Source organism: Diadema setosum, chromosome 11, assembly GCF_964275005.1.
Source record: "Diadema setosum chromosome 11, eeDiaSeto1, whole genome shotgun sequence".
NCBI lineage: Eukaryota > Metazoa > Echinodermata > Echinoidea > Diadematoida > Diadematidae > Diadema > Diadema setosum.
Window position 1 is genome coordinate 27575039 of NC_092695.1, and position 26418 is coordinate 27601456.

General features: G+C 38.5%; 1 protein-coding gene across 1 annotated transcript in view; it reads left to right on the forward strand.

Moving 5' to 3' along the window:
* Positions 1-6876: 6876 nt before the first annotated feature.
* The window catches only part of LOC140234671 (protein-glutamine gamma-glutamyltransferase K-like), a 35558-nt gene continuing 16016 nt past the window's right edge, over positions 6877-26418 (forward strand). The window contains exons 1-4 of the mRNA XM_072314704.1: positions 6877-6985; positions 22663-22839; positions 24639-24821; positions 25918-26169. Coding sequence (XP_072170805.1) covers positions 22683-22839; positions 24639-24821; positions 25918-26169 — 592 coding nt within the window. The 5' untranslated portion in view covers positions 6877-6985; positions 22663-22682. The remainder of the gene's footprint in view (positions 6986-22662; positions 22840-24638; positions 24822-25917; positions 26170-26418) is intronic.

Consider the following 26418-nt stretch of genomic DNA (forward strand, 5'->3'; position numbering starts at 1 on the left):
CAAAGTCTGGGTCCGGTATAAAGAAATGTATTTTGGGCATGTGCGGTTCTCATTAATGGAAGATGGAATTCGTCGGATCGTCGCGTGGGATAGTTATGTACATGACTGTTTCGATGAAATGAGTCGTGAAATATTTTGGGTAAAAAGTTGCTGTTATAATTAAACATGAACTGGCCAAGTTGAAACACATACAAATCTTTTATTTTTAGTATTTTATGGTAAAAAAAACAAAGGATCTGTATGTTCTCGAGTATTTAGGTTAAACACAATTCTGAGCGTTTTCTTTTGTAATAAAAAAAGTTTATCAAGTAATATCTGATATGTATTACCCCAAGCAAGGATCCCGTAGTTTAAATAAGGTAGTATCAAACTAGAATAAAGAGTTGATAATGCAGATGAAGGAAGATAATATCTTAATCTGTTCATTACGCCAATGTTACGTGAAATAATTTTACATATGTTATCAATGTGATTCTTCCATGAAAGCTTGTTATCAACGCAAACACCAAGAAATTTAAAGGTAGAAACTTCTTCTAGGGGAGTAGTGTCAAATGTTATATTGCCTGGGAGGCTATCTAAAGAATTACTGAACAGCATAAATTTTGTTTTTTGGAATATTTTTAATGACAATTTATTTGCGTATATCCATTGTATGACCTTTTTCAGTTCTTCATTTACTGTTCTTGCTAAGATATTTGGGTCAGGGTGGGAAAAGAAAAGATTAGAGTCATCGGCGAATAATATGAATGATAGTTTCTCCGAGGATCTATGAAAATCATTGATATAAATAATGAATAGCAATGGGCCTAGTAAGCTCCCTTGTGGAACACCACATGTAATTGTTTTATTTTGAGAGTCAAAGCCGTTGACATGTACAAATTGGGATCTATTTGATAGGTAACTCGTGAACCACTCCAAGGCCTTTCCACGTATGCCATAATGGGATAATTTGGCGAGAAGTATTCCATGGTTAATCGTGTCAAAGGCCTTGGAGAAGTCCAAGAAGATACCTATTGTGTATGAAAATGTGTCGAGTGCGTGTGTGACTTTGTCGATGAGGGCGAGTAATGCGTGTGTTGTGCTGTGATTTTCCCTGAATCCAAATTGAAAGTTTGAAAATATGTCGCTGGTTTTAAGAAAACCAAGATCCTCATCGCTAATAAAAACTGCTTTGACTATTTATTATTGCAAATTTTTCTTTTCGCCCAGAATGCATAGATATATCTTGAATTGATATCTTTCAATTTACATTTTTTCCCGCACACACACAAGGTTAAAACATAAAGAAACAGCATACAATAACCGCATACAATATTGGTCGCAACCACATGTGGCTATATGCATTTTTTTTTTGAAAAAGTGATGATGTCACCACAATGTCTCATTATATGTATTTATTTAATTTCATTTCATTTGGCTAATGATTTAAAAACTACTACCACGATAGCCAGGGGGTATAGAATAAGGTAATTCAAGATAACAATACACATCAATATCACATACAATTTGTTCATATTTGGATAACATTATACAGTGTACTAAAATAGTATGATTATACATAACACAATTAGGTCTGGTGTTACATGCAGATTATTCACAAAAAAAGGGTGGCTTTGGAAGACAACGTAAGCCTACATAAATAGATTCATATTACTGATTATGCACACTTTGCAGTTTTTTTCTTTTCCTCTCACATTATAGCTGGTAGGCCCTATCTACGTATATACACAGATCAGCGCACAGCTGCATACTATACACTTAGCATTTGAGTGTAATGTTCAAACCCACCCATTAGATACAACTTATCGATACAAGGATATTTTTAAAACACACACACACACACACACACACTCACACAAACAAACACATACATTCATACACTCCACTCTTGAATTGAATTGAATTGACCCGGTCACTCAAAAAAAAAAAGAGGAAAAAAAGATGCTGACATATCATACAAACATGCACTCGCCAGCATCTCTGCACACGCCAGCATCTCTACACACAAATTAACTCGAACACGGAATGAATTGCTCTGACAAAAAACAAACAAACAAACAAACAAACAAATACAGAAACAAAATCTTTCAAAGTGTGGACATCATTTGCTTGGAGAAGCTCAAAATGTATTCTACGAACACGTGACACATAGTCACCCTAATAATAACTTACAATAAGACATAGTGTAGGAAAGTGCATGACTAAATTTGAATGTGAAAAAAGAACAACAACAAACAAACAAAGAAATAAACAAACAATGCAATTGTATGAGTGGCAATGCGAGAGAGGATTATTCAGTGTTTGACTTTTGATATGGTGTGTTTTAGTGAGTATGATGGGTTTCAAGCTTTTTCTTAATCCTTCGGTCCCTCAACCTAATTCTCTCCGTCTTCGAAACATACGTTATGGGACGTATAACTCCCATCACCATCCCCCCCCCCCACCCCACCAAGGAGATCAACCATACACATTATGCATGTTCCAGATTCTAGAAACCCCCGAAGAATTTTGCCCCCCCCCCCCCCCCCCCGTCCTGTCGCGGGCTTTTGGAAGGAAAGCTATATAGCAAAATAGTCATGATGTACATGCAGTGCATGTGGCGAAAATAATGTCTTGCCAATTGAGAATATAGGCCGGCCCGGCATGCTTTGCAGCTTGCAGCAAAATAAAATATGAATCAGTATATAATTAAGCACATTCGGGAGATTGGGGTTTGAAACTAATCCTGTTCGGAACTCTATTTCAGGATTATTTAAAAAAAAAAAAAAAAAACACCTAACGAAAAATATTTCGGGAAAGAATACTATAAAAAGACCCCCTTTTTTCCCAACGATTTTCAGGATTTCCCCCCGAGCTTTATAAAGGGCCGGCGCGACCGAGGATGATGGGGGTGGGGTTAGGTTTGGGGGACAGGGGAACCACCCCCATTTTTGTTGAATATATAGGTCCAGGGGAGTGGCATCAAAACTGTGAAGCTTGTCAGCTGATTTTGGTATGGAAATGGTATACAGAAGTGTGTAGACCTTTGTTTCTTTGCTTGGTTTGTTCTGTTTCTTGTTTTGTTTCTCTTTTGTTTTTTGTTTGTTTTTGTTTTTGTTTTGTTTTTGTTTGTGGTTTGCTTGTGTAGCAAAAATATTTAAAAAAAAAAGCAGCTGAAAACTGCTTATCCAATAGTGGCGAGCCAATGGAGTAAAATGGAGTCAAAAGGGGCCTGAGCTTTCGACCCTAGCAGAATCTTCGTCAGAGGCAAAATGACAAACAGACAGGGACAGCAATCACAATCATTCATGTTTGAACTACACCCTATACCAGAACAGTCAGTGGAGGGCTATAGGGACACAGAACGAAGAAAACAAAAGGGAATTCAGGGTTGGAGGTCATAGGCAAGGAGCCCAACAGGTAATGGAAGGGGAGGAGGGTGGACAGACAAAAGGCAGAGGATGGTCAGTGATGATCCCGACGACCCTGAGGGAGGCAACCTGTGAAGGATCAGGATAGGGAGGCAACAGGGAGGCAACACCAAACAAAATAAGGAACAACAGAGGGACGTAGAAAGTGAAAAGAGCGAAATAGCAACAGCATGAGTTGGTGGGGGTACTGAACAAGCAGCAAGCCCTAACATGGTGTATCAAAAAGAGGCAACAAAATGAAAGTGAGAGTCAACCAAAGAGGTTGGAACCTTTTTGGAGTCAACCAACACAAAGTTATACCTAACATTATCAAAGCTTGTCAGCCGATTTGAGACACTTGTTATAAGAACTGTCACTGGCATCCAAGGTGTCTCCCCCTCCATGAATCAACGTCCCTGTTCCCATAAACTCATCCCTCTCCCTCCTAGTTACCCCCCCCCCAAAAAAAAGGCACACAAACAAAATAAAACAAAACAAAACAAAATAGGACATCAACAAAATACACACACACTCACAAAAACAAACAAACAAAACAAAACAAAGCAAAACCGTGGCCCCGGCCCTGAGATATATACAGGCACTATGGGGGCCTGCCCCTTTCCCGAAAAATCCGGTACGTGCATGCGGCATCCTCAGTGTGAGGGGCCCGGGCGAGGCGGGTGTAGCTGAGTGTCGTAGGTTCAATCAGCACCCTGAATCAATACAACGACAAAAGAAATGGACATCGGATTACCGGGTATGCGTTCGTGTCCAATTGAAATAAATAGTTCAATAGGTTCAGAGATCGATACACGGACAGAGAAATGGATCAACGACCCCGACGTTTGCTGAACCGTCAAGCTACGAGCAAAGGCGATCACGTAGTCTCTTATTCTAAGCCCCTTTCCCCTCCGAATACGCATGCGTTGGATCTGAATGTCATTTTTGGCTTGAAACCAGGGAGGTGGTCCCACCTCCCTGGTTGAAACAGAGTGTGAGAGAGAGGGAGAGGAAAATTATACCATATATAGAAACCATGTATGCTGTTACATATGTTTGTGCGATTTTCTGATTAGGTCCTAAGTTCATCCTAATGGTATCATATCCCATTATGTTGTAATACAGTATAAAAAATACTCAGTAATAGGTTTTGAGCTTTATAAATTGATATATTATTATAACTATATATATATATATATATATATATATATATATATATATATTTGTGTGTATGTGTGTGTGGGTGGGTGGGTGCGTGTGTGTGTGTGTGTGTGTGTGTGTGTGTAAGCAGGGCTCTGACACTATTTTTCCCCCTCTGATAGTCCGTTTGGGTCATGTGGGATGTAGGATATAAGTTTATAAATGTATAGATCTGAAATCATGGTGGCCCCGAAAAGTCAAATGTATGGGCCCGAAATAGAAGGCAAACAGAGAAATCCACTTTGAATCTTAGTTGTAAAATCACACCATCAAAAGACATGGCTATGTTTTTGTGGTTTTTTTTTTTCGATATTGTTCCTTGGGGTTGTTAACGTCGCTAATTTCAAGCCCTGTTTAAGTATGTATGCATCTGAGGGGAACTCTGTTCTAAAATAAAAAAAAAAAGAATAAGAAATAATTGTTTTATATCCAATCACTACCAGAAGGATATTAATATATTAAATAGACACCAATAAGTTCAGACTTTATGTACAGCCGATTTACACTTGCATTTGTTGATTTCACATTTCACGATACATTTCACATCTAATCACTCATTGTACAAAAATGTATTATCAAACGCACTTCATTTTGGTTGCATAATTTTGTGTACGTGCGTTCCCAGGATACCTTTAAACACCCCTTCTCTCATTATTGGTGGACATCAGGTAGCTACAAGCGAAAATGTATTATTCCTTGGTATTACTATCAATGAATTTCTGTCATGGAAGCAACACATTCTAAATGTATGTTCCAAAGCTTCTCGGGGTGTTGGTGTGATGCATAAGGCAAAAATTTATTGTTCCTAAAAGTGTCTTGACTATACACTGTATAATAGCATCATAATGCCTCACTTGATGTATTGTAATGTTGCTTGGGGTAATACTTATAACAGCCATCTTCATAAATTGTTTATTGTACAAAAAAGAGCTATCAGGCTAATAACAAGCTCACACTTTACTAGGCCAAGTGCCTCCCAGTTCTTACAGCTGCGTTGTTTACCTCTGAACATGTTAGTGTCTTTTAACTCATTGGCATTCATGTACAAGCTTCACATGTCCAGTTCTCCCTCCTTATTTTTGGATTTGTTTGTCAAAAACTCAGTTATTCATTCCCATAATACACGTCAGAAAAACCTTCTGCATCTACCTTATGTAGCTACCAGTATTGCCCTAAATTCTTTCTATGTGTCTTGCATAAAAGAATGGAACATGTTACCCTCAGATGTTAAAGATAGTACCACTTTTTCCAGATTTAAAGTGTTGACCGGAAGTATTTGCTTCATCGATATTCTCAGCCTCATTGATGCTGCTCCTTTTAAATTCTAGATACATGACTTCATCTCATCGCTTTCCATTTGAGTAACATAGTCTAAATGCCAATTATGTTTTGCTTTAAAATTCCATAGGTAGTGTGTGTGTGTGTGTGTGTGTGTGTGCACTTAGAATCCATCCCACTGTATAATTCTGGTTTATGGTAAAAATTAGAAACTCTCCTTTTGAAAGGGTCCTTACCTGTGGAGAAGTAAGGGTTCTGAGACCATACCACAAAGTAAAAAAAAAAAAAGAAAAAAATGCTGCTCCCTCTTGTGGTCATATATCACTAGCCGATAAAATAAATTTTAAATTGACTGGGGGGGGGGGGCAATAAATTTGGTGTCATCTTTTTTTTTTTTTTTTTTTTTGTCTCTGGGGTGTGGTTGCTGCGCTTCTTGAGGGATTCCACTAGAATTATTCTATGGCTTTAATATGTTTGTATATATATTAGTGAGCTGTTATATTACATGTCTTAACTTACCTTTTCAGGGGTCTTATTATACAAGCTTGCTTTTCTAAGACCCCTCCACTTTACATCTACATGTATAATGCATCTACATGCATTGTCAATTTATATTCAAATATTCTGCAAATTGTTTTAATCGCATATATTCAGCAATGTCAACAATGTATTCCTTGTTACATATTATTGTTCTTATGTAATTTTTGTATTGTGGAAACTTTGAATAAACTTGAAACTTGAAACTTGATGTTATCACGAGCCTGCTGTTGTTACGCATTGCTTCGTAATTAGTCTAGATTATTAGACTAGAACATCCGGCCATGTGTGTGGTGTGAGTTGCCCATAGAGCTCTATTAATATGTAAATACAGCTCTATGGAGTTGCCCGAGTCCTGCCCAGCCCATGCCCAGCCTCCCGCCAGGGAAGCGTCGAGCGTCGCTTGTCAAAACGGCGTGCCTACAATTCGACTTCCGTGTACTCCACTCTCGTAATCCATCATTAAATTTTGCACACATCCTGCCTACCTTCTGAAAGCCGTAGGAGCTAGCAGTCTACCTTGGCAATTTTGCTGTCGATAGACCCAGCAGTGTTCTTACGTTTTACCGTCTGAACACCAGGTAAGAAATGTTGTTTTTCTTCGTTTTTTTGTAAATGTCATTGGCCATTATGATCAAGATCCTTCTAGAAATCCCTAGGCCTATATTAATACAAATTGTTTTAGACTTGGGTGTAGATCATGAGATCTAACCATGCTATTGCTAACGTGTAACGTAACGTTAGTTAGATCACTAGACTAGTCTAACCGTTGGGCAAATAGATCTAACGTTAGCATGGTTAGAGTGATCAGATGGAAATATCGCATTTATACTGATATTGATGCCATGATAGGTGAAGAAAAGCAGATTGAAGTTGAGTTTCCAATTATTAATTCTAGGGAGAGCTGGTGAGCCAAGCTTCAATGTGGACTATTAAATATTGGGCTATCCTTAACCGCAGCAGCGACCCCATACGGACAAATACGTACCGTAAAGGCTGTTCGCCCCGCGACGGGGTTAGGCTATCCTGAGTTTTAACGTTAGGGGTCTACCTAAATTACTTTGGGCTGCTAACTTCAGCACAGCCACAGGCATAGATACGGACTATTGAACGATTCTTTCTAACTTTTTTAGACCCCCTATTATACCATACCCATAGGCAGAGCCAAAGTCAGCAGCATCAGACATTATGTGACTGTGGTACAATAAAAAAATGGCCATAAAAAATACAGGTAGCAGTAGAGCTATACAGTAATGTCAGTTTGATGTGAGATTTATAGGCCTATATGTACATCCATGGGAATAGCTGGGAATATTTCTCTTAACCCGTTGAGGACGGACTGATTTTGCTACAACACGCATTTCCCATTGCTGCCCGAGTATTCTCGGGACTCGTCCTCAACGGGTTAACACGTTTGTAATGATCCTGTTGGAATAATTTCAAACGTGGTTTAGAAATAGATCTAGAGCTACAAACACGTTAGGAGATACTTAGATCTAGGCCCTAGTATAACATAGGTAAATTTTCACTCATAATTTGAATGATCGATGTGAGGACTGAGATTCAACCAACTTTTAGTATCATGCACAGGCAGAGTTTTAGGATAGAGTATCTCCTGGTAGACTTTATGATAGTCTAGATCTATGGTTTAGAATCCCTCTAGACAGCCCCTATAGTAAGGGTAGTACTAGATCTCGTGCAGGGACTTAATGGTCGCGCATAGCGTAACTGCGTATAACAAGCAATATTACGCGTAGGACTGAGCGCAAAATTTGCCGATACGCTCATGGAATAAACATGCCTGACAACCGCTAAACATGAGAAGGAAGCAGGTAAGAAATTTTGATTTCGAACAAATTTTTCACTAAATTTCCAATTTTTTCGAACAAATTTTTTACCTTGTGATTTACCTACCTTAGCTTAAAATCTTTTTAAAGGATGTTGTAGAAGCTCTTAGACGTGTCGTCTTGCTTGTCTCGTTCGTACTATGATCGTAGCCGATAGAATTCGTAATTTTGTTCGATCGATCGTTTATGATATTCTACGAAAGCCGAAGCATGTTACGGCCGCAGAGAGGGGCAGACACTTTCAAGCATGAAACTACATAGGCAGGGTTCGAAATTGGCAATGGTCCGCTGGCCATTGGCCACCCGAAATCACGTCGGACTAGCTAAAAATTGAAAAATTCTGAAGTTACTAGTCCGTCTGGCCAGCCAAAATATTGCTTCAGTGCCAAAATTGATTCTAAGTAGTCCGCCTGGCTAGTTAAAAAAAAAAGTTAAGTGCGACCCCTGATAGGGCAGCTGCGCGACCTTTACATACCCCGAGAAATTGAACGCATAAAATTAAGTCCGACATACAAATGGCGACAGCGCACTACTCCGTCATTGTATCATCAGGAGATTCTGGGAGGTGATTTTTCTGCATTTTCATCATATCTAAATCGAGAAATTCAGGTACGATTGTGGAATAATTTCTATTACTGTAAAAGTGGAAATTTTCGCGGTGTTGAAATTTTCGCGCATTTCGCGCAACCAGAAACTAGCGCGAAAATAAAAACACGCGAATATTTTTGCTTGCCATACGTTCCTGTGCATGATGTCTTGATTCCGCGGAATTAAAAACACGCGAATTTTTTCTGACCCGGCCTAGCGCGAAAAATTAGTCCCGCGAAAATATCCACTTTTACAGTATAAGAGCATCACAAATTTTTGTGCGCAATATCTAGACCCCTCGACCATACTACCCTGTTAGTTCTGGTTTTATGTATTCTACCTTGATGGCATAGTATTAGTAATAATGCTTATTAGAGCTTGTGCAAGTTGTAGATAGTGAGATGAAGATTTGTTGGCTGTATTATACACCTGTCTTCATTGCTTTGAGACATGGACAATGTACAGTAAAAGACACATCAAGACCATGGAGAAATTCCACCAAAGGAGGCTGAGTGAGAGCTTTGCCAAGGATCAGGTGGCAAGATCACAATACTAACCAAGAGGCACTTGCAAGAGCTGACACAACAAGCATTGAATCACAATTTCAGTCACCAAGATCTGGTCAAGATGGGTAGGCCATGTGGTAAGGACGTCTGATAAAGGCCATTGCCCAAATGGAGTTAGACCTTGGCAATTATAGATCTGTACTGGGGACAATGAAAACAGTTTAAGGACACTGCATCCTTGGAAAAGTGTAACATTACACCCTTTCGGAGACAAGACAACTCACACAATTGTCTGCAGTCAAACAGTAAGAGCAGGTGTAGCTCCATGGAGAAATCCAGAAAAGTTGCTGTTGAGAACAACACATTAACATGCTTTACATTTTTTTATAATCTGCATCAACACAAGCAGAAAGCAGCCCCAACTCTCACAAACAATGACTGAAAATGTGAATCAGTGTGATGTATGTGCAGGGAATGATTTTCCTTCTCGAAATTGAATAGCAATTTTTGTCGATGGACATACATTTTCAACAAAATGGTATACAAGTCTATGTAATGAAACAGCTATGCAAATTACATTTTGTATAGCAAATTGCTATGCGATACCAAGAAAATTATTCCCTGATGTGGCAGGCAATGTCACTAAAAAGATGCATCTCCATGGCTACCATCACACCCATAATAGCATTAGTGTCATAAGTTTCTGATGGTGACGAGTCTTTGTCAACACAACGAATGTCCAGAGATAGAGAGAGAGACCTGTACATGTAGATGGAGATCTAGATCTACACCACTGTAATGCAAGGTTAAAAACACATATCTGTTGTCACTCCCTAGAAAAGACAGAATATTCAATAGAATTATTTCTCTGTTTTACTGTCAGAGCAAAAAAAAAACAAACAAACAAAAAACCCCATCAACAACAAACAAACAAAAGAAAAAAAGGAACAGTTAAGGAAACTCCAATGGCTAATTGCAGCTAAACATAACTCCTATGCATACAAAGAAGAGGAGCAAATACAGAGTAGTTTGGTTTCCATCCAACAGAATTTATGACAAGATTTTGGGGGTGCTGTTCATTATTCCGAAGGTTCGTTGTTCTGAAGGTTCGTTAATCCGAAACACGCAAATTCCCTATAACTAGAGGTTCGTTAATCCGAAAATGAAAAAGGGTTTGTAAATCCGAACATTTGTGGCGTTATTCCGAAGGTTCGTTATTCCGAAGATTTGTTAATCCGAAAATGAAATTCGCAAAAACAAACCTTCGGAATAACGAATCTTCAGACTGACGAGCCTTCGGAATAACGAACCTTCGGAATAACGAGCTGTAACCGATTTTGGGACCTAAGAAGTCATAGCCAATATTGGATTACAATGACATCATGTGTTGATATGCTAAAAAGGTGAGATGACTATTTTGCATTTAAACTAAAATAGCTATTACTTGGTCATAGCATCAGAGGTTATGACTGTGACCTTTGAATGTTTCTGCAGATAAATGACCCTGTATAAATGCCGTTTCATCATCACGGCCCAGAAACCCCTGGATTGCCATTACAATTTTTATAATCTTTCATACAAGACAGATCACAAACAGCATGATGATGAGAATGTTGCAAAACAAGTGGAAAGAAGTGTAAACTAACTACCTTTATTACCATATATGATTTCATGACTCAAATATGTTCTATATAGTCAGTCAACTGCAGTGGAAATTTCCAATGCAAAAATCTCCCCTTCCCCCCCCCCCCAAAAAAAAAACAAAAAACAAAACAAAAACAAAAAAACAAAAAAACAAAACCAAAACCAAAAACAAAAACAAACCAACAACATTGAATCGAGTATTAAGTTCTGCATCATACCTGTACATTTCTCATTTCTGGGACCGTCCAGATTGAAAAAAATCCTCAGGGTCACATATTTTATCCAATCTTTGCTTATAGGTTTCGATGGTTTTCCCTGAACAGTTTGCATACTGTCTGTCATTGATTGATACATTGATCTTCACACAAAAGTTAGACTTTTTTAGTTCTAGAAAAGTAGCGCAAGTACAGATCCGTTGTCGGTATTAAAACGGAGGTCATGTCAAAATGATATCAGAGCATATCATTTGTGATTTTACAGCTGACGCAAAAAAGTAAAACTCTACTTAAATACTGGGTAACTTTAATTTTTACAAAGCTGTGAGGGAATATTTCATAGCCATAGGGGAGTTTTTTACATAGTTTGATTGATTCTGATTAATTGACATGGGATTGTGGTCTTTTACGAGATCTCACAGAAATTGTGGAAGTTGTAAATTCAGGAGGTTTCTGTACATTTCTTTGTGATGGTCTGACCATCACTACCTTTTCTCCAAAATTCAAAGACTTTTTAAACAGCAAGTAGAAAGAATGCATATTATTCAGCTGTAATATTCTGCCAAACATGCCCCTTGTAAATCGAGTTGCCCAGTGTGTGTGAGTGCAGTATGGTAACCAAAGTACGCATAAACCCATCGAGTCACATTGAATGTGCACTCAAACTGTTGATTGCATTGATGAATGGCCCAAGCGTTAACTCTTAACGTGCCATGGTCGCCGAACGGCGACCAAGAAGAGCGCAAAAAACATTGGTCATTTAAGTTCTTGTGGTACCAAAACGCGTTACAACAAGAAACTGCCATTTACATGTACTGGTAGCTGATTAGCATATCCATCGTTTCCACTGAAAATATGAGTATGCTTACATTGAAAAATTTTGAGTAAATGCGTGATCTTTCAGCTAGATCTATTTTTTTCGCGTCGGGAAAATTTGTATAGATCAAAAGTCTCATTGATAAATCATGCGTGTGTATGCTACTGAATCTGTGTGTGTTGTCTATGCGTTTCCACTCGCATTGTTCTGCTTGGGCGCTCTCCTGCAGGAGCGGCTTTCATTTTGTCCCTAAAAGAGGGTAAAGCTTTCGTTCGTCGGTCAAGTCTTTCATCCTTTTGTCTTGGACAGTGAACTTCACTAATCGTCCCCTCGCTAGCTTATGGCCCATTCTCAGTAAAAGCGTTCAAATACGGAATTTTGGTGTCGCCGACATTCCATGACAGTTTGCGGTTCCCTGAAACCTATTAGATACTATTTAAATGTTTATAATATATCACGATTACTTTATTTGTTAAAAATAAACACGATCAAATGCGGTTGTCTGCCTTTTTGTATAAAATTTTGCTGTTAAACTTCGTTAAGACCCCCAGAACGCAGTGTCGCCGGCTATTTCAGAATTATGTTTTATTGCTCCTCTCCGTCCACAAACACACTTTCCAAATATTATTTTCATGGACGATGAGCATATCATATGTGCTAATCACAATACTCAAAAAGTTCCAAAATGTTTATTGACTTCTTTTTTATAGCCTTTTGAAACCTGTCGCCAAGTTCACCGCCAGATACGTTACCAGTTTCTTTAGTGTTACAGCATTGCGAAAATAACAAGACTATGCAATGACCCTGTGTGTATAAAACCCTGAGGATATACTTCATACATTGCAAGTACTTAGATTTTTTGTGCAACAGCTCTTTTTTGAGAATACGGTACAATGTTTGAAATATCGGTTTTCTACACTTTTATTTGGACAGATACGTGACATACTTTTCACGCCACCCACTGCGACAGATATTGCAATGTCAGACAAATTGTATATTATACATTACTCCTCGGAATGACGCATCGATTCAATATTAAAGTTTAGTACAAGTGAGAAATATTTGGTAGATATCGCTCTCATAATAATATGATCGACCATATACGTTACCACAGATACGTTACCCCAGATACGTGACCGAATTTTGCTCATGGGTCTTGTGCTTTCTGGGGATCAAATCTGGTCAAAATTCATCCCTACACATTACATGCTTCGTTTTGTTGGACCTCAGGAATATATTCTTACACCAAAAGGACAGAGAGGTGAAAAAGATCAACACTTCCACATGATTTTTCTTTCTGCATCAGTGTCTCACAACTTAATGCCAAGTTTTCCGACAGATACGTTACCACATAATCAAAATGCTGAAAAGAAATTGTAAATGTTTTTACAAACAAATCGTTGTGTGCTCATAAACTCCAAAGTTCTAGTCTATAAAACCCAGCCACTTTCATATTCTATGCAACAACTTTGAACGTTTATTTTACAAGACAAAGCTAAGATTCAGCATATCAGTTTTTTGCTTTTCAGATTTAGCAGATACGTTACGTATAATTCAGGGCACCCACGGTGACAAATAATGTTATGTAAAACAAAGTGTTCATAAAACAATTCTGCATAGAATGACGCTTCCATAAAAAATTAAAGTTATGTTCAAATGAAGAATATTCAGTAGAAATTGCTTTGTAACTTCACCGACAGATTCATTTACGGTACGCCAGATACGTTACCAAACTTTGAAAGAGTAAAAAGTAGTTTATGAAACGCTTCCGAGAAAAGCTTCAGTGTTCTGTTGCATATTTATTCTAGTGTTTTTCAACATATGAAGAAGTACTCAAGATTCATTGATAAGTTAAACAATTATTTATTCATTTTCATTAAAAGGGATGAGCCAAATACGTTACCATAGGTCAAACAACTGTTTAGCATATCGAGTTCATAGAGACTGTACCTACTTCCTTCTAAATGCCTGCAAAAACATATTTTTTAAACCTTGTTTGCATTATCCATCAAAACTTAATGAATATTTATAGTCAGATGGATAAATACATTCAGACGTAAGATGAGAATATTCTGTGAATGAAGAACTCAGCTTTCACATTTAGGGCTCTTTTCCACTACATTTGATAGTTTAAATATTACGTACAATGTTTAAAATGGTTAATTTGGGCTTACATAATTCATTTTTACATCAATTCATGAGGTAAATAATTAAACGGGTGATATCTTTTAATTCATACACAACTAAAATTATTACTTATATTTTACCAGATACGTTACCAAAGGTGATTCGATGTTTTTCAATAGTTATTTCCCTAGGAAAGCAATTCATATTTGTTTCCTGTGATATTCCAAATTGGATCGTTCCCTTTGCATGATTTGTGGGATTCGAAGCTTTATTTGTAAGCGAAATTTGCTAAAAATACAAAGTGAATCTTAAGGTTATATTTCATTTCAGCAAAAAGCATATTTCAACCTACCACACAGAAATAATTTCTACCAATTAGCAAGGGATGACAACATCTTTACCTCTTGAAAACCCCCAATATCTTTAAGGGGACAAATGTCTTTTCCTAAACAGATATTGGATCAAAACAATAAATTTAATTCAGAGTTAGGAGTCCATTACAACATGTAAATTTGCGGTAACGTATCTGATTGGTGATCAGAGATCATATATGATGCTCTATTTCAATTCATTTTTACTCAATGAATGGCTATCATTTAGAATGTTCCACTTTTTGTTTCGTATTTGACCGGTTTTGAAGTTTCCGAAAACACATCTTTGAATGTATTACCTTGTGGTTGATTTTTCGGTTTTACTCACATGGAATTGAACACTTAATCTGAGAATGGCCCTTATACAAAAGAAGAACACGCTTTTGTTCTTGTCTATGTACATGTACAGTGGACGGAAAGTAGACCTGTAAACCAAGGAATTGCACGAGCACAAACTCCTCACGTACAAAGGCCTGCCGATTTCAATAGAGTACGCCCGGCCGTAGTAGAGACAAAAGAAGGATTAGTGGGTGCTTCCTTCTCAAGTGGACAAAAGACACTCTTCCAGGACTCGACGCGGGATTTACTTGAGTTTTATATACAGGATCTGGGACTAAAGGACACAGATTTGGGAATGAATTACCGAGGCAGAAAATGAAATTGAAAAGACAAATTGAACTGCCAATATCTTTGGAATTATACAACTCTAGAAGACAAATTTGTTATCATTTGCAAGAGGAAATGTAGCTCTAAAACTTTCTCACAGAGTCAAGGGAGCGTTCTATTGAAGAAAAATCATGCCTGACTCTTTCTTTCCATACTACACAAAAAAAAAAATGTAATAATTTTTTAATGATATCGATTATTTCTTCAATATTTCAGGTTCAGATAAATATTACAGCAAACTGACTAAATGACACGAAAGAACAATCATTTCTTGATATTTGTTGTGAAGAACCCAATTCAAAACAGACAATAGTTTCAAAGATATAGCAGTCTTAAATTACATTGTCAATCCAGTTCGCAAACTTTCTGGCGTTGGGTAAAAATGTCTGGCACGTTAGGGGTTCTGGGTCTGGCACATTAAGAGTTAAAGGGCTTTCACCTCTCTCGAGCTGCAAGTTTTCTTTCAAATTGACTCTGGTCTAATCCCTGGCATTTATACACAATGTACTGCCTGCAGGTATTGATCCTCATGTGGGATCATGACAATTGGGTGGCTGGTATATTGATTTTTCCTGGTAGGTCTTTAAATTATTTACACAGTAGTTTGTATTCTTTGGGGAAGCCAGCACACATGCGCACACACACACTCCACATCACGCTTTTTTTTTTTCATCTGCATACACACACACACACACACACACACATTCTCTCTCTCACACACACACACGTGCATATAGGCTAAATATAATCTTCCCTCACAAAGATTTAGCAGAAAACTAGCATTAAACTAGAAAAGCACTCTGAGAGTGCAGACCTCCGCCAAGCAGATACTTTCCACCGATGATCTTGCTCTTCCCAAAGCGATTTTTCTCCTCTCCACCACTGGGGAAAAGTTTTTTGGGCTCTTCCACAGAGATCAGTGATTTCCACCCATAGGTATACATGCTGAAAAATTGCCCGATTTCCCAACATAAAAGCCTATGTTACATCATAAACCCTCAGCTGCGCGGCACGCCTCGCCCTAGCAGAAACTAGAGCATGCACTTTAGTGCGCGTTTGAAAACCTCAAAAATGCGCAGCTTGAACTCCAAAGTTCATTGACCCTACCTGTCAAAATATCAAAAATCTTTCATAAATTCACTACCAAAATTTTATCATTTGTTACTTGTGTCATTCTCAGCCTTTCCTGTAAGTTTCATTTAAATCTGTTAACTACTTTTTGAGTTATTCTGCACACAGACAAACAAACAAACGGTAACGAAAACATATCTCCTCCCTTGGCGGAGGTAACAAGGCTGCATCAACGTTCATACTGTTCATGTAGTGCCTTGCATGGTCAACATTAGTTGTTGTTTTTTTCTGTGTGTGTGTGTGTGTGTGTGTGTGTGTTTTAACTCTTTATGTGCCATGGTGTAAACGCCCTGTGTGCCATATTCTGAGACAGCAATGCAGCTTTGGGAAAACAGTCTGTTTTTTTTAATCTACTGTACTGTAACTTTTATAGATTTTTGTTACCTGGACATGTCAGGAGCAAAGTTATAGAGAAAATGCCAAGCTTTGTTTTGATGTAAATTGTGTGACAAATCTAATGCACTGCTTTTCTTTCTTATCACCAGTAGCTACTTTGTAGAGACATGACTTTTGCACACAAAACAATGTCAGAAATTTAGAATTTACTGGCAAATCAGTAGGGAACACCCCTTTTATAACCATTTACCACAGTAAATGCAAGTGAGTTGATATAATTATCAAGTGAGTTGATATAATTATCATGGAATTTTGAGACTTCGTCTGGAAAAATCGGGAAATTTTGCTTTCGTGAAATGCTGGGAACCTTGTTATAACATGTATGCATGTTCAAAACAACATCTTTGATTGTCCAGAGACTACATGATTTAATTTTCTTATTTCTTTATACCTTTATTAGATTTTTTTTTTCTTTTTTGGGGGGGGGGGCTTCTATGATTTTCTAAGATACAAGTATACACATGTAAATTTTGTACATGGTATTCTGCTGTATATATCCTTTCTTGTTTGTGATTTGATTGTCCTTTCTTGGCTGAGTTCTGTTTTCTTGGCTGTGTCAGTAGTCATTTCAATTACATTGTACCAGTATTTATGTCCTTCCTTCTGCTTTATGCTTCATTCTAACTAGGTATTTACATGACAGATGCATAAAATATAGATTGGTTTCAATGGAGCAGATGAGAAATACTTTTCAAACCGATGAATATTTCACTACTTTTGCACTTATAATTTACACCGTGTATATTTGTTTTTATATTTTTTTTTTCATGTCTCTCAGGACTTCACCTATTGATCACAGGTTGTGGAAGAAGAGGAAGGGAAAAAAGAAAAAAAAAAGAAACAAAAAACTTACATTTTGTCATTAGATTATATAAGTACAGACTTCCCACAATTGATGTGTATTTTTGATATAACCGCTATGCATGCAGCTCATTTCCACCACTGATCAGTGATTTCCACCCATACGTACTTATCCAGTGGCATTGTGTGCGGAAAGTCGCCCGATTTCCCAATATAGAAGCCTTTGTTACAGTGTACGTCAGAAACCCCTTAGCTGCACGGCGTGCCTCGCCCCTAGCAGAAACTAGAGCATGCGCTTTAGTGCGCGCATGCAAACCTCACTCCCAGGTTCGTTGACCCTACCTGCCAAAATATCAAAAATCCTTCATATATTCCCCCAAATTTATCGGATCAATACCAAAAGTTAATCGTTTGTTACTTGTGTCATTCTCAGCCTTTCCTGCAAGTTTCATCCCAATCAGTGTACAGTGTACGTCAGAAACCCCTTAGCTGCACGGCGTGCCTCGCCCCTAGCAGAAACTAGAGCATGCGCTTTAGTGCGCGCATGCAAACCTCACTCCCAGGTTCGTTGACCCTACCTGCCAAAATATCAAAAATCCTTCATATATTCCCCCAAAATTATCGGAACACTACAAAAAGTTAATTGTTTGTTACTTATGTCATTCTCAGCCTTTCCTGCAAGTTTCATCCCAATCCGTTATCTACTTTTTGAGTTATTTTGCACATGGACAAACTAACTAACTAACTATTCACTAACAAACACACAAACCAATGGTAATGAAAACATAACCTCCTCCCTTGGTGGAGGTAAATATAAAGTAACAGGATCAGACCAAAAAAAAAAAAAACCAGATGGAAAGAAGGAGGGAAAACAGGCATGATAAGCCATGTGTAGCTATTTTGATGGACTAGGGCTGTTTTCTATTTAAGCCAGTATTGATTCAGTCAATTCATTGTCATGCGTGGGTGAATGAGGATTTTCTTTTGGCGGGAATTGGCTGTTCCCAATCCCCCTTCATAATGAAATGGCATGATCTGCTTTGGTGTGTGTGTGCACTGATGCGACTTGCATGACAACGGGGAGGGGGTTCTGTTATGCATGCCATAGTAAAAGTGTGTTATATACTGTACCCACAATTACATCGAAACAGTCAAGGAGTCTAGTTCATTTCTGGTTTCGCATGATCAGCTCAGTGATGTCGCTGTTCTAGTTTGGAAGACAAAAAAAGCTGAAAATAGAGCCCTTCATTGTTGGTCTCTTTGCCTAGTGGGGCTTCTTTATAGATCATTATGACTTTATCTTAGATTACCTTGAAAGCATGCATAGACAGTGTACAAACAAATGTATAATGCTTAATAGCTGAATAGATTGTGGTATTATCAAACTACACAAAAGTGACAAGTACCTCACTGTATGTGTAGACACTGCTGCAATGGCAGCCATTATACATTTGTAATTGTATCATGGCATTACACATTGGTGTCTAGACTATTCAAATATTTGCCTCAAATTTATGAATCCTGCAAACTCTGAAAAGTGGTGTGTGCAGTCTTCGCTAATGGTGATTACACTTAGGAAGGTCAATATCAAAGGTCAAATGGCTCACCGGAATGCCAGTGAATGTTTGACCAGGGGGGTGTTTCATCAACGTTTGTCAGCGCAAAAAGTTGTCATCGCTGACAATCACCATAGTAACAGTCAGTGACCAGAGCATCTCAGCCAATCAAAACCAAGGATTTTGTTGAAATTGTCAGCGCTGACAAACGTTGATGAAACACCCCCCAGATCAGGATAGTTCAAACTTTGAATAAGCTGCTATTCAATGGGAAGCTGAGATCAGAGGTCATTATTGTTGCAGAAGGGAAATTATGGTTCTTTCACAAAGAAAAAAACAAACATATGTTTGACTTCAAAATCAAATGACAGTAGGCCTACATAAATTTTTGTGTGCCATCCAATGAAATGCAAATTGATGAAATAATACTTCTGTATGTTTTTATGAGCCTAAAGTACTTTAACAACTGATTTCAAACAAGAGATGATGAAAAACCTCTTTTAAAAAAATATTATAGAGCATACAATTCTGAGAGGAATTCAAAGTTTATTTGATGAAAATTAGTTTTAAGATGGCTAAGATATCCAAAATCAAAGACGTCCTAAAAAAAGTTGGGGCTTACCTTTACCTTTTATTAGAACCACTTTGCTTTATTTTGTTTTTGGATATCTCAGCCATTTTAAAACTAATTTTCATCAAATAAATTTTAAATTCCTCTTACAATTGTATGCTCTTTAGTATAATTTGTAGGAGGTTTCTAATTATATTGCAAAAAGTTAAAATCTGAATACCCTGTCTCAACAAAACTGTAGGCCGCACCATTCCTTTAAGTGTCATCTTCCCTTTGTACATACGTATCGAGTGTATGTGCATGTGTGCATTTGTGTTGTTGATTTTTTTTCCTTAAAATTCAAGTCCAGTGATGTTCATTTGTACAGTGTACATTGCACACTGCAGTGCAATCCATCATGTCTTACGAGAAGGGAGAGGTAACATTATACTGTCCTGATGCCTTTTGGCACATCTGCCGAGTACAACATTTGGAACAACTGCATTTAGTACAGCACAAAGAGTTCTCCTCTCCCAGAATGCTGCATCGCACACATAAAGATTATAGAATTTGCAGATAACTTATGGTGTATGCGAACTTCCTTGTCTTAAATTGATATACTGCATACGGCGAATATTTCGCGAGGTTTTTATTTTCGCGAATTTCGCGAGTCAGGTGCTATTCGTGGAATTAAAGACACACAAAAATATTGACTCTGATCCCGGTGTGGATGTGACGAACGCATGTACATTTCTCCGTTCAGTACAGGACTCCACGATGGCGAATTTAAACACTCACGAAATCGTCCGGAGTTCCCGATTCGCGAAAATTTAGACTCGCAAAATGTATGATAGTCTGGTTTCCAGACCCTTTGCCAACTGGATTCCGCGGCGAAAAATCCACCTAAACTTACTCCAGTTTTCGACGTTAAGGGCATCGATATCCTGTATAGCAAAATAGTACAAGCAGAGGGTCTGGAAGCCAGACTAAAATTGATAATACAGTAGTAGAGACCAGACTAGGATCAGAGTCGAGTGTTGTGTATTACCTACATCTGTCGTCTGCTTTGTTCAAACATTTGCCACAGAACAGCACAGCACCTCATTCCTATTTAGTTTTGACCTAGTTGTTTGGTATGTCAGTAAATCTTTTTCAACTACACTCTTTTGCTACCCATATAGAAGATTGTTTAGATACAATGTAGTGCAGAATTTAGAAACATGTACTCTTTTAAAAATGAATGTGTTAGAATTGTGACTTTATGTTCAAAAGTTGAAAGTTTAGCAGTGAAAAAAAGATGATTTAGCACTTGACTTCTAAAGGTAACTACTTGTGTAAAATGCATATTATAGTGTAAATGATAGCTGAGATTGTAAGTGCTGCAACTTTCCCTGCAACACTGTTTCAACCTGAAGCAAAGAAGTCTTTAATCATCGCTACTGCAAACTCATTGTGCTGTACTATACTGGGCGAAAAGTGTACCACTTTGCAGTGTGCTCTAAAAGCATTCCATATTAAACAATACCAGAGGTTGGCATGAAAAGAACTCATGAGCATAACACACATAATGCAAAGAATTGGTTCTCTTTGTTCGGGACATCTGTAATAGTAGGGCAGATATGTAACAAAAATTGGTCCAAATGCTCACATCCGGCGGAAAGTGTGAAATTTTGCATATATGGATATTTTGGGGCACTGATTTCAAATATTGCCGGATCCAAGAGATCTGACCACGGGGTCGGCCGCCATTTGGAATTCCAATATGGCCGCCATCACAAAACAAATTCAAAGATCCCTATCTTCAGTTCTGAATGACCTGTGGCACCAAAATTTGGTACACATGAGCGTTTTGACACATTGAATTTGATGACAGATTGATTCAGAGTGTCTGACAAACATCGAATGGCCGCCATTTTGAATTCCAATATGGCCGCCTCGACGAAATATTCAAAATTCCTATCTCGATTTCTAAGTGGTGAGTGACCCTGAAATTAGGTGTAAACAAGTATTTTAACATACTGAGTTAAAATATTACTGATGTGATGTGTCTGACAAACGCAATGCCTGCTATTTTGAATTCCAATGTGGCTACGAAGACAAACATCACGACTAACATTCACGGGCATGTCAAAAAGTGCAGCAAAACGGAAGCATAATGCACATTTCACTGACGTCACAATGTAAATACATCAGCGCGCACTCTATCAGTTACAAACGCGCGCTCAATCAGGTAGCCTAATTTACAAACCCGAGATAGAGATTTTCAACACTCCAACATGGCAAATATGTATAAAAATTCAAATTGGCTGCCGTGCAGCTTGTCAGACATATCAAATAAGTCTGTTATTGAAGTCATCACATCACCATGCTTTTATATATCAAATTCCAATGGCTAATGTCATTCAGAACTGAAGATAGGGATCTTTGACGGCGGCCATATTGGAATTCAAAATGGCGGCCAACCCCGTGGTCAGATCTCTTGGATCCGGCAGTTTTTGAAATCAGCGCCTCAAAATACCCCTATAAGCAAAATTTCATACTTTCCGCCGGATGTGAGCATCTTTTTCACATATCTGCCCCACTATAAGTAGCATTATAATTTTAAGTGCACTGGGTGCATGAGCCTGTTGCTACAAAATGTGTGACCCCCTCTCAGGGCTCGACACTAACGGTGGCCTGGTGGCCCGGGGCCACCAAAAACGCACGTCGGGCCACCAAAATTTCAGAAATGAAGAATTTGGTGGCCTGATCGGGCCACCAAAAAAGGTCGGATGTTTGCCTTTGGACCACCAAAATTAACAGTTAGTGGGGAGCCCTGCCCCCTCTAAAGGTAACTCATGAGATACACTTTCTCCGAAGAGATGGCTTGAACACTCCATATCTGGCATGGTTTGGTACGGTACAGATTAGATTGGTTCACTTCGGTTCAGCGCTCAAACACGGCCAATGTACCTGTATCTAAAATTGTGACATTGTCTTCATTGCAAGCATGTTGCTCATACTTCATGACATTGTATGTTTGATATCCTCACACTATGCTCAGGTTGAGTCCAGGCTTTCACAATGGTCCGTCGTTCCTCACGCACCCGCCGCGCCCCCAGGCGTTTCGGCTACTCCAGCCGTTTCGAGCCGTACGCCAGGAAGGGCGTGAGGAAATCTGACCCTGGTAGAAGGGACATCTCCACCGACCCAATCGTGATTGAGAAAGCTAAGGAAACAGGTAAGTCATTCAGAGACCCTGAAATTATTCACATCTCACTGTATGGCTTGTGTTAAAAAGGATATGGCTGATTCTCTTCAGCTCAGTGTAAAATGTCCATTCACTTGCAATTCAACATTTTCAATGTTGTGATAGTCCAACATCTTTGTTTCATTGTAGGTCCATATATATCACAGGCGATTGAAAACAAGACAGAATTCCATTGGCATTGAACCTCTTCTTCCTTTTACCTGTTTGGAGATGTCTTTTCCCCTCCCCCCCCCCAAAAAAAAAACAAAAACAAAAAACAAACAAACAAAAAACAAAAACAAACTAAACTAAACTGGACTAGACTAAACTAAACTAAACAAACGAAATCAATATGTAAGACTAGATTTTTAGGTTGATCACATTTCAGGATTGAAAAAAAAAATCATCGATCAAGCTGTGTTGAACGGAGTTCAGGAGGAAAGAGTCTGATGAAATCATTGTATAATGGAAGGAAAAACTGGCAGCACATGATACAAGACTTAACTGTAAGAAAAAAAAAAAGAAGAAGAAGAAGAGGAAGAACATGATAGGGCAGAGCCAGATGAAGGGATAGGGTCCTGTTAATGTACTCTATCTCAGTTGCTGGAGAAGAGTTTAGGAGCTGGAATTATCTACTCAGTGGTGAAGGAGGGTAATCTATATGATAGCATTACTAGACTCAGACACTGGAAGAATTACTTTCATGGGGGTAGCAGGAAAGGAAAAGAAAATACAAGGCCCGTAGAACATTACCACAACTTTTGTCCTTACGGCCTTTTTATTGCCATTATCTCTCTACGTATGTGTACAATATGTGTTTGATGTCTTCTTTTGTGCTGTTAAATTGGATATTTTCATACAAGTAATTTTTTGCCCTGTGCCAAGTAAGATGAATTCACATGTTTTTAGTGCCACATAATCAATACCTAGCGTTGTGATACATATAACATGCAAAAATATTTGTGTGCTTTATTTTGTACTACTTTCTGGTCATTGGAAATGCATGAGAATTTCCATGTTTACAGTAATATACACATGTCTATATACAGTGCAGATATAGATGTACATACATCATTATATGTACATTGTATACATACTGTATGTATAGTGCATTCGCCATAATAGCCAGTGTAATTTTGTGACAATTTTCCCAACAATTTAGCTGGTGGCAATATTGGCAATTGTAGAGTACTGTACTTCTTGGAGAAATGTGTAGCATGCACATCACATTGATGTTGGGATCAGAGTTAATATTTCTGCATGTTTTTAAATTCGCAAATGGCACCAGACTCTGAAAGTTCGAGAAAATAAAAACCTCGCAGAATATACAGTGTATACAATATCCTCGTATGGATACAGTATACACACATGGGTATGTACACATATTGAATACATATATTATATATATTTTTCTATGATGTAATTTGTTGCGTATAAATCATTAAACTGGTCATAAATTGTAAATATATGACAACAAGATTGAAGTTGTGAGACTAGAATAGGAGGATATTAAAAGAGTACAGAAGGTTGAGTTTACAGAGAGTAGATTCTGATGCACCATACAGGTGTATTCTACTTCTACAGTTAGCATAGCATTTTATTGTCTCTTTCATCAGGGAAGCTTGCATGATCAGTTTTGTGTCCCTAAAAAAGCTACTGAACTTAAAAATATCAACCTGGCAGTTCAGAATGTCCAGGACAAAGAGGGAGAATCCTCTTGCAACACACAGAGTTTGCAACTTGGCGTGTCCTTGGTATAATTGTTTTTGTCGCATTCTCTCATTGGTCAGTCAAGCAACTGAAGGTCAAGGAACTGGACACTCTGCAGGAGGCCAACAGGAAGGCCCACCACACCGATGAGTACGAGATGGATCAGCTCATCCTCCGCAGGGGTCAGACCTTTAACCTCAGCGTGACCTTTGACCGGCCCTACAACAGTGCCAAGGACACTCTGTCCTTGGAGCTACTCATGGGTGAGTAAGATTCACGCTGACTTGAATTAGTGGGATATTAATCTCAAGATTGGCGTTGCGATCCAAATCTTATGATTTTTGACGGTATAAACACAGATGATTAAATTTTGGTAGTGATCCAGGATTTTTTGTGGATTTTATGAAGGATTTTTGATAATTTGGCAGGTAGGGTCGATGAACTTGGGAGTTCAAGCTGCACATTTTCCGAGATGTGCATACGCACACTGAAGTGCATGCTCTAGTTTTTCTAGAGCGAGGCGCGCCACGCAGCTGGAAGTTGATGATGTAACAAAATTAGGCTCCTACAATGTATATTGGGAAATTGGGTGACTTTCAGCATGCATACATATGGGTGGAAATCACTGATCTCTATGGAAGAACAAGATCATTGGTGAAAAGTAGCTTTTTGTCTATTTCATTTTATTTTGTTGAAGGCAAATGAGATGAATAAGCTGCGAGTGACATTTAAAAACAAGAAGTGAGTCCAGATTGTAACTTCGTGTGAAATAGAAGTCTGGAGTCAGCCTTCTCATTTGATCTTTGGGGAATTCTAATCCCTTCATATCAGGAGCCAGCAGTGTTCACCATCATATTCTTTTGCAAATGGAATGATTGATTCACTGCAAAGAAATGTTGGGGATAGAGGGGTGTAACCTGTCATTATGCATGTCTTAGTGAATATACTAGAACAGTGCCATTTTTAGAATTTGTAGAGCTTATCCAGGAGGCCTAAGTTGGCACAATAAGTTGATAAGCCAAAGTTGAGTTGAACTCTGCTTGAATACCAGTGAATGTGAGTGGCCTATTCATATTGAGTTAGAGCTGTCACACACACAGCCAGTCAGATGGTAGAATCATACATACCCGCTCTCATCAACCTCTTAAATTACTGTTTAATCTGTCAAGTTTTTGCCAATTTGAGAAATTCCAAAACTTCATTGTGTGACACTCTGTGTGTGTTTGTGTTTGTGTGTGTATGGGGGGAGGGGGATGGGGTCGGTTAATGTGACATGCATAACGATGTCTTGTACATTATGATCAAACTTGAGTGAGAACGAAGTATGAGAATCATTTTTTTTTCCACTCGCTTCCCCAGGGACCCGTCCCAGTGTTGGCTCCGGTACACGTGTCCCCATCGACCTGGTGACCAAGGCACCAGATGCAGACGACTTTGGCCTGCAGGTGGTCAGCAGCAGCGGCAGCAAGGTTTCCCTCAAGGTGTACCTTGCTTGCGACGCCCTCGTCGGAGAGTACACCCTGGTCGTCTGCACCCAGACAGAGAAGGAGGACGAATACCGCTTTGAGCACCCTGACGAAGTCATCGTCCTCTTCAACCCGTGGTGCAAGAGTGAGTTCTCTTCTCCCCTGACCCATGCACCCACTGGTGGTTGACAGACAAGAGACATACTGTAGCAGAGGATATAGATTCATATTTTTTTTTCCCTCGCTCAGTTGAGTTTGATGAAACATGTTTTGATTTTGCAGTCAGTTGGTGATAGTATAAATTCACATGGAAGAGATGTGAAAACCAAACGGAATACTGTATACGCCAAATATTTCGGGAGGTTTTTATTTTCGCAAATTTCGCAAGTCAGCT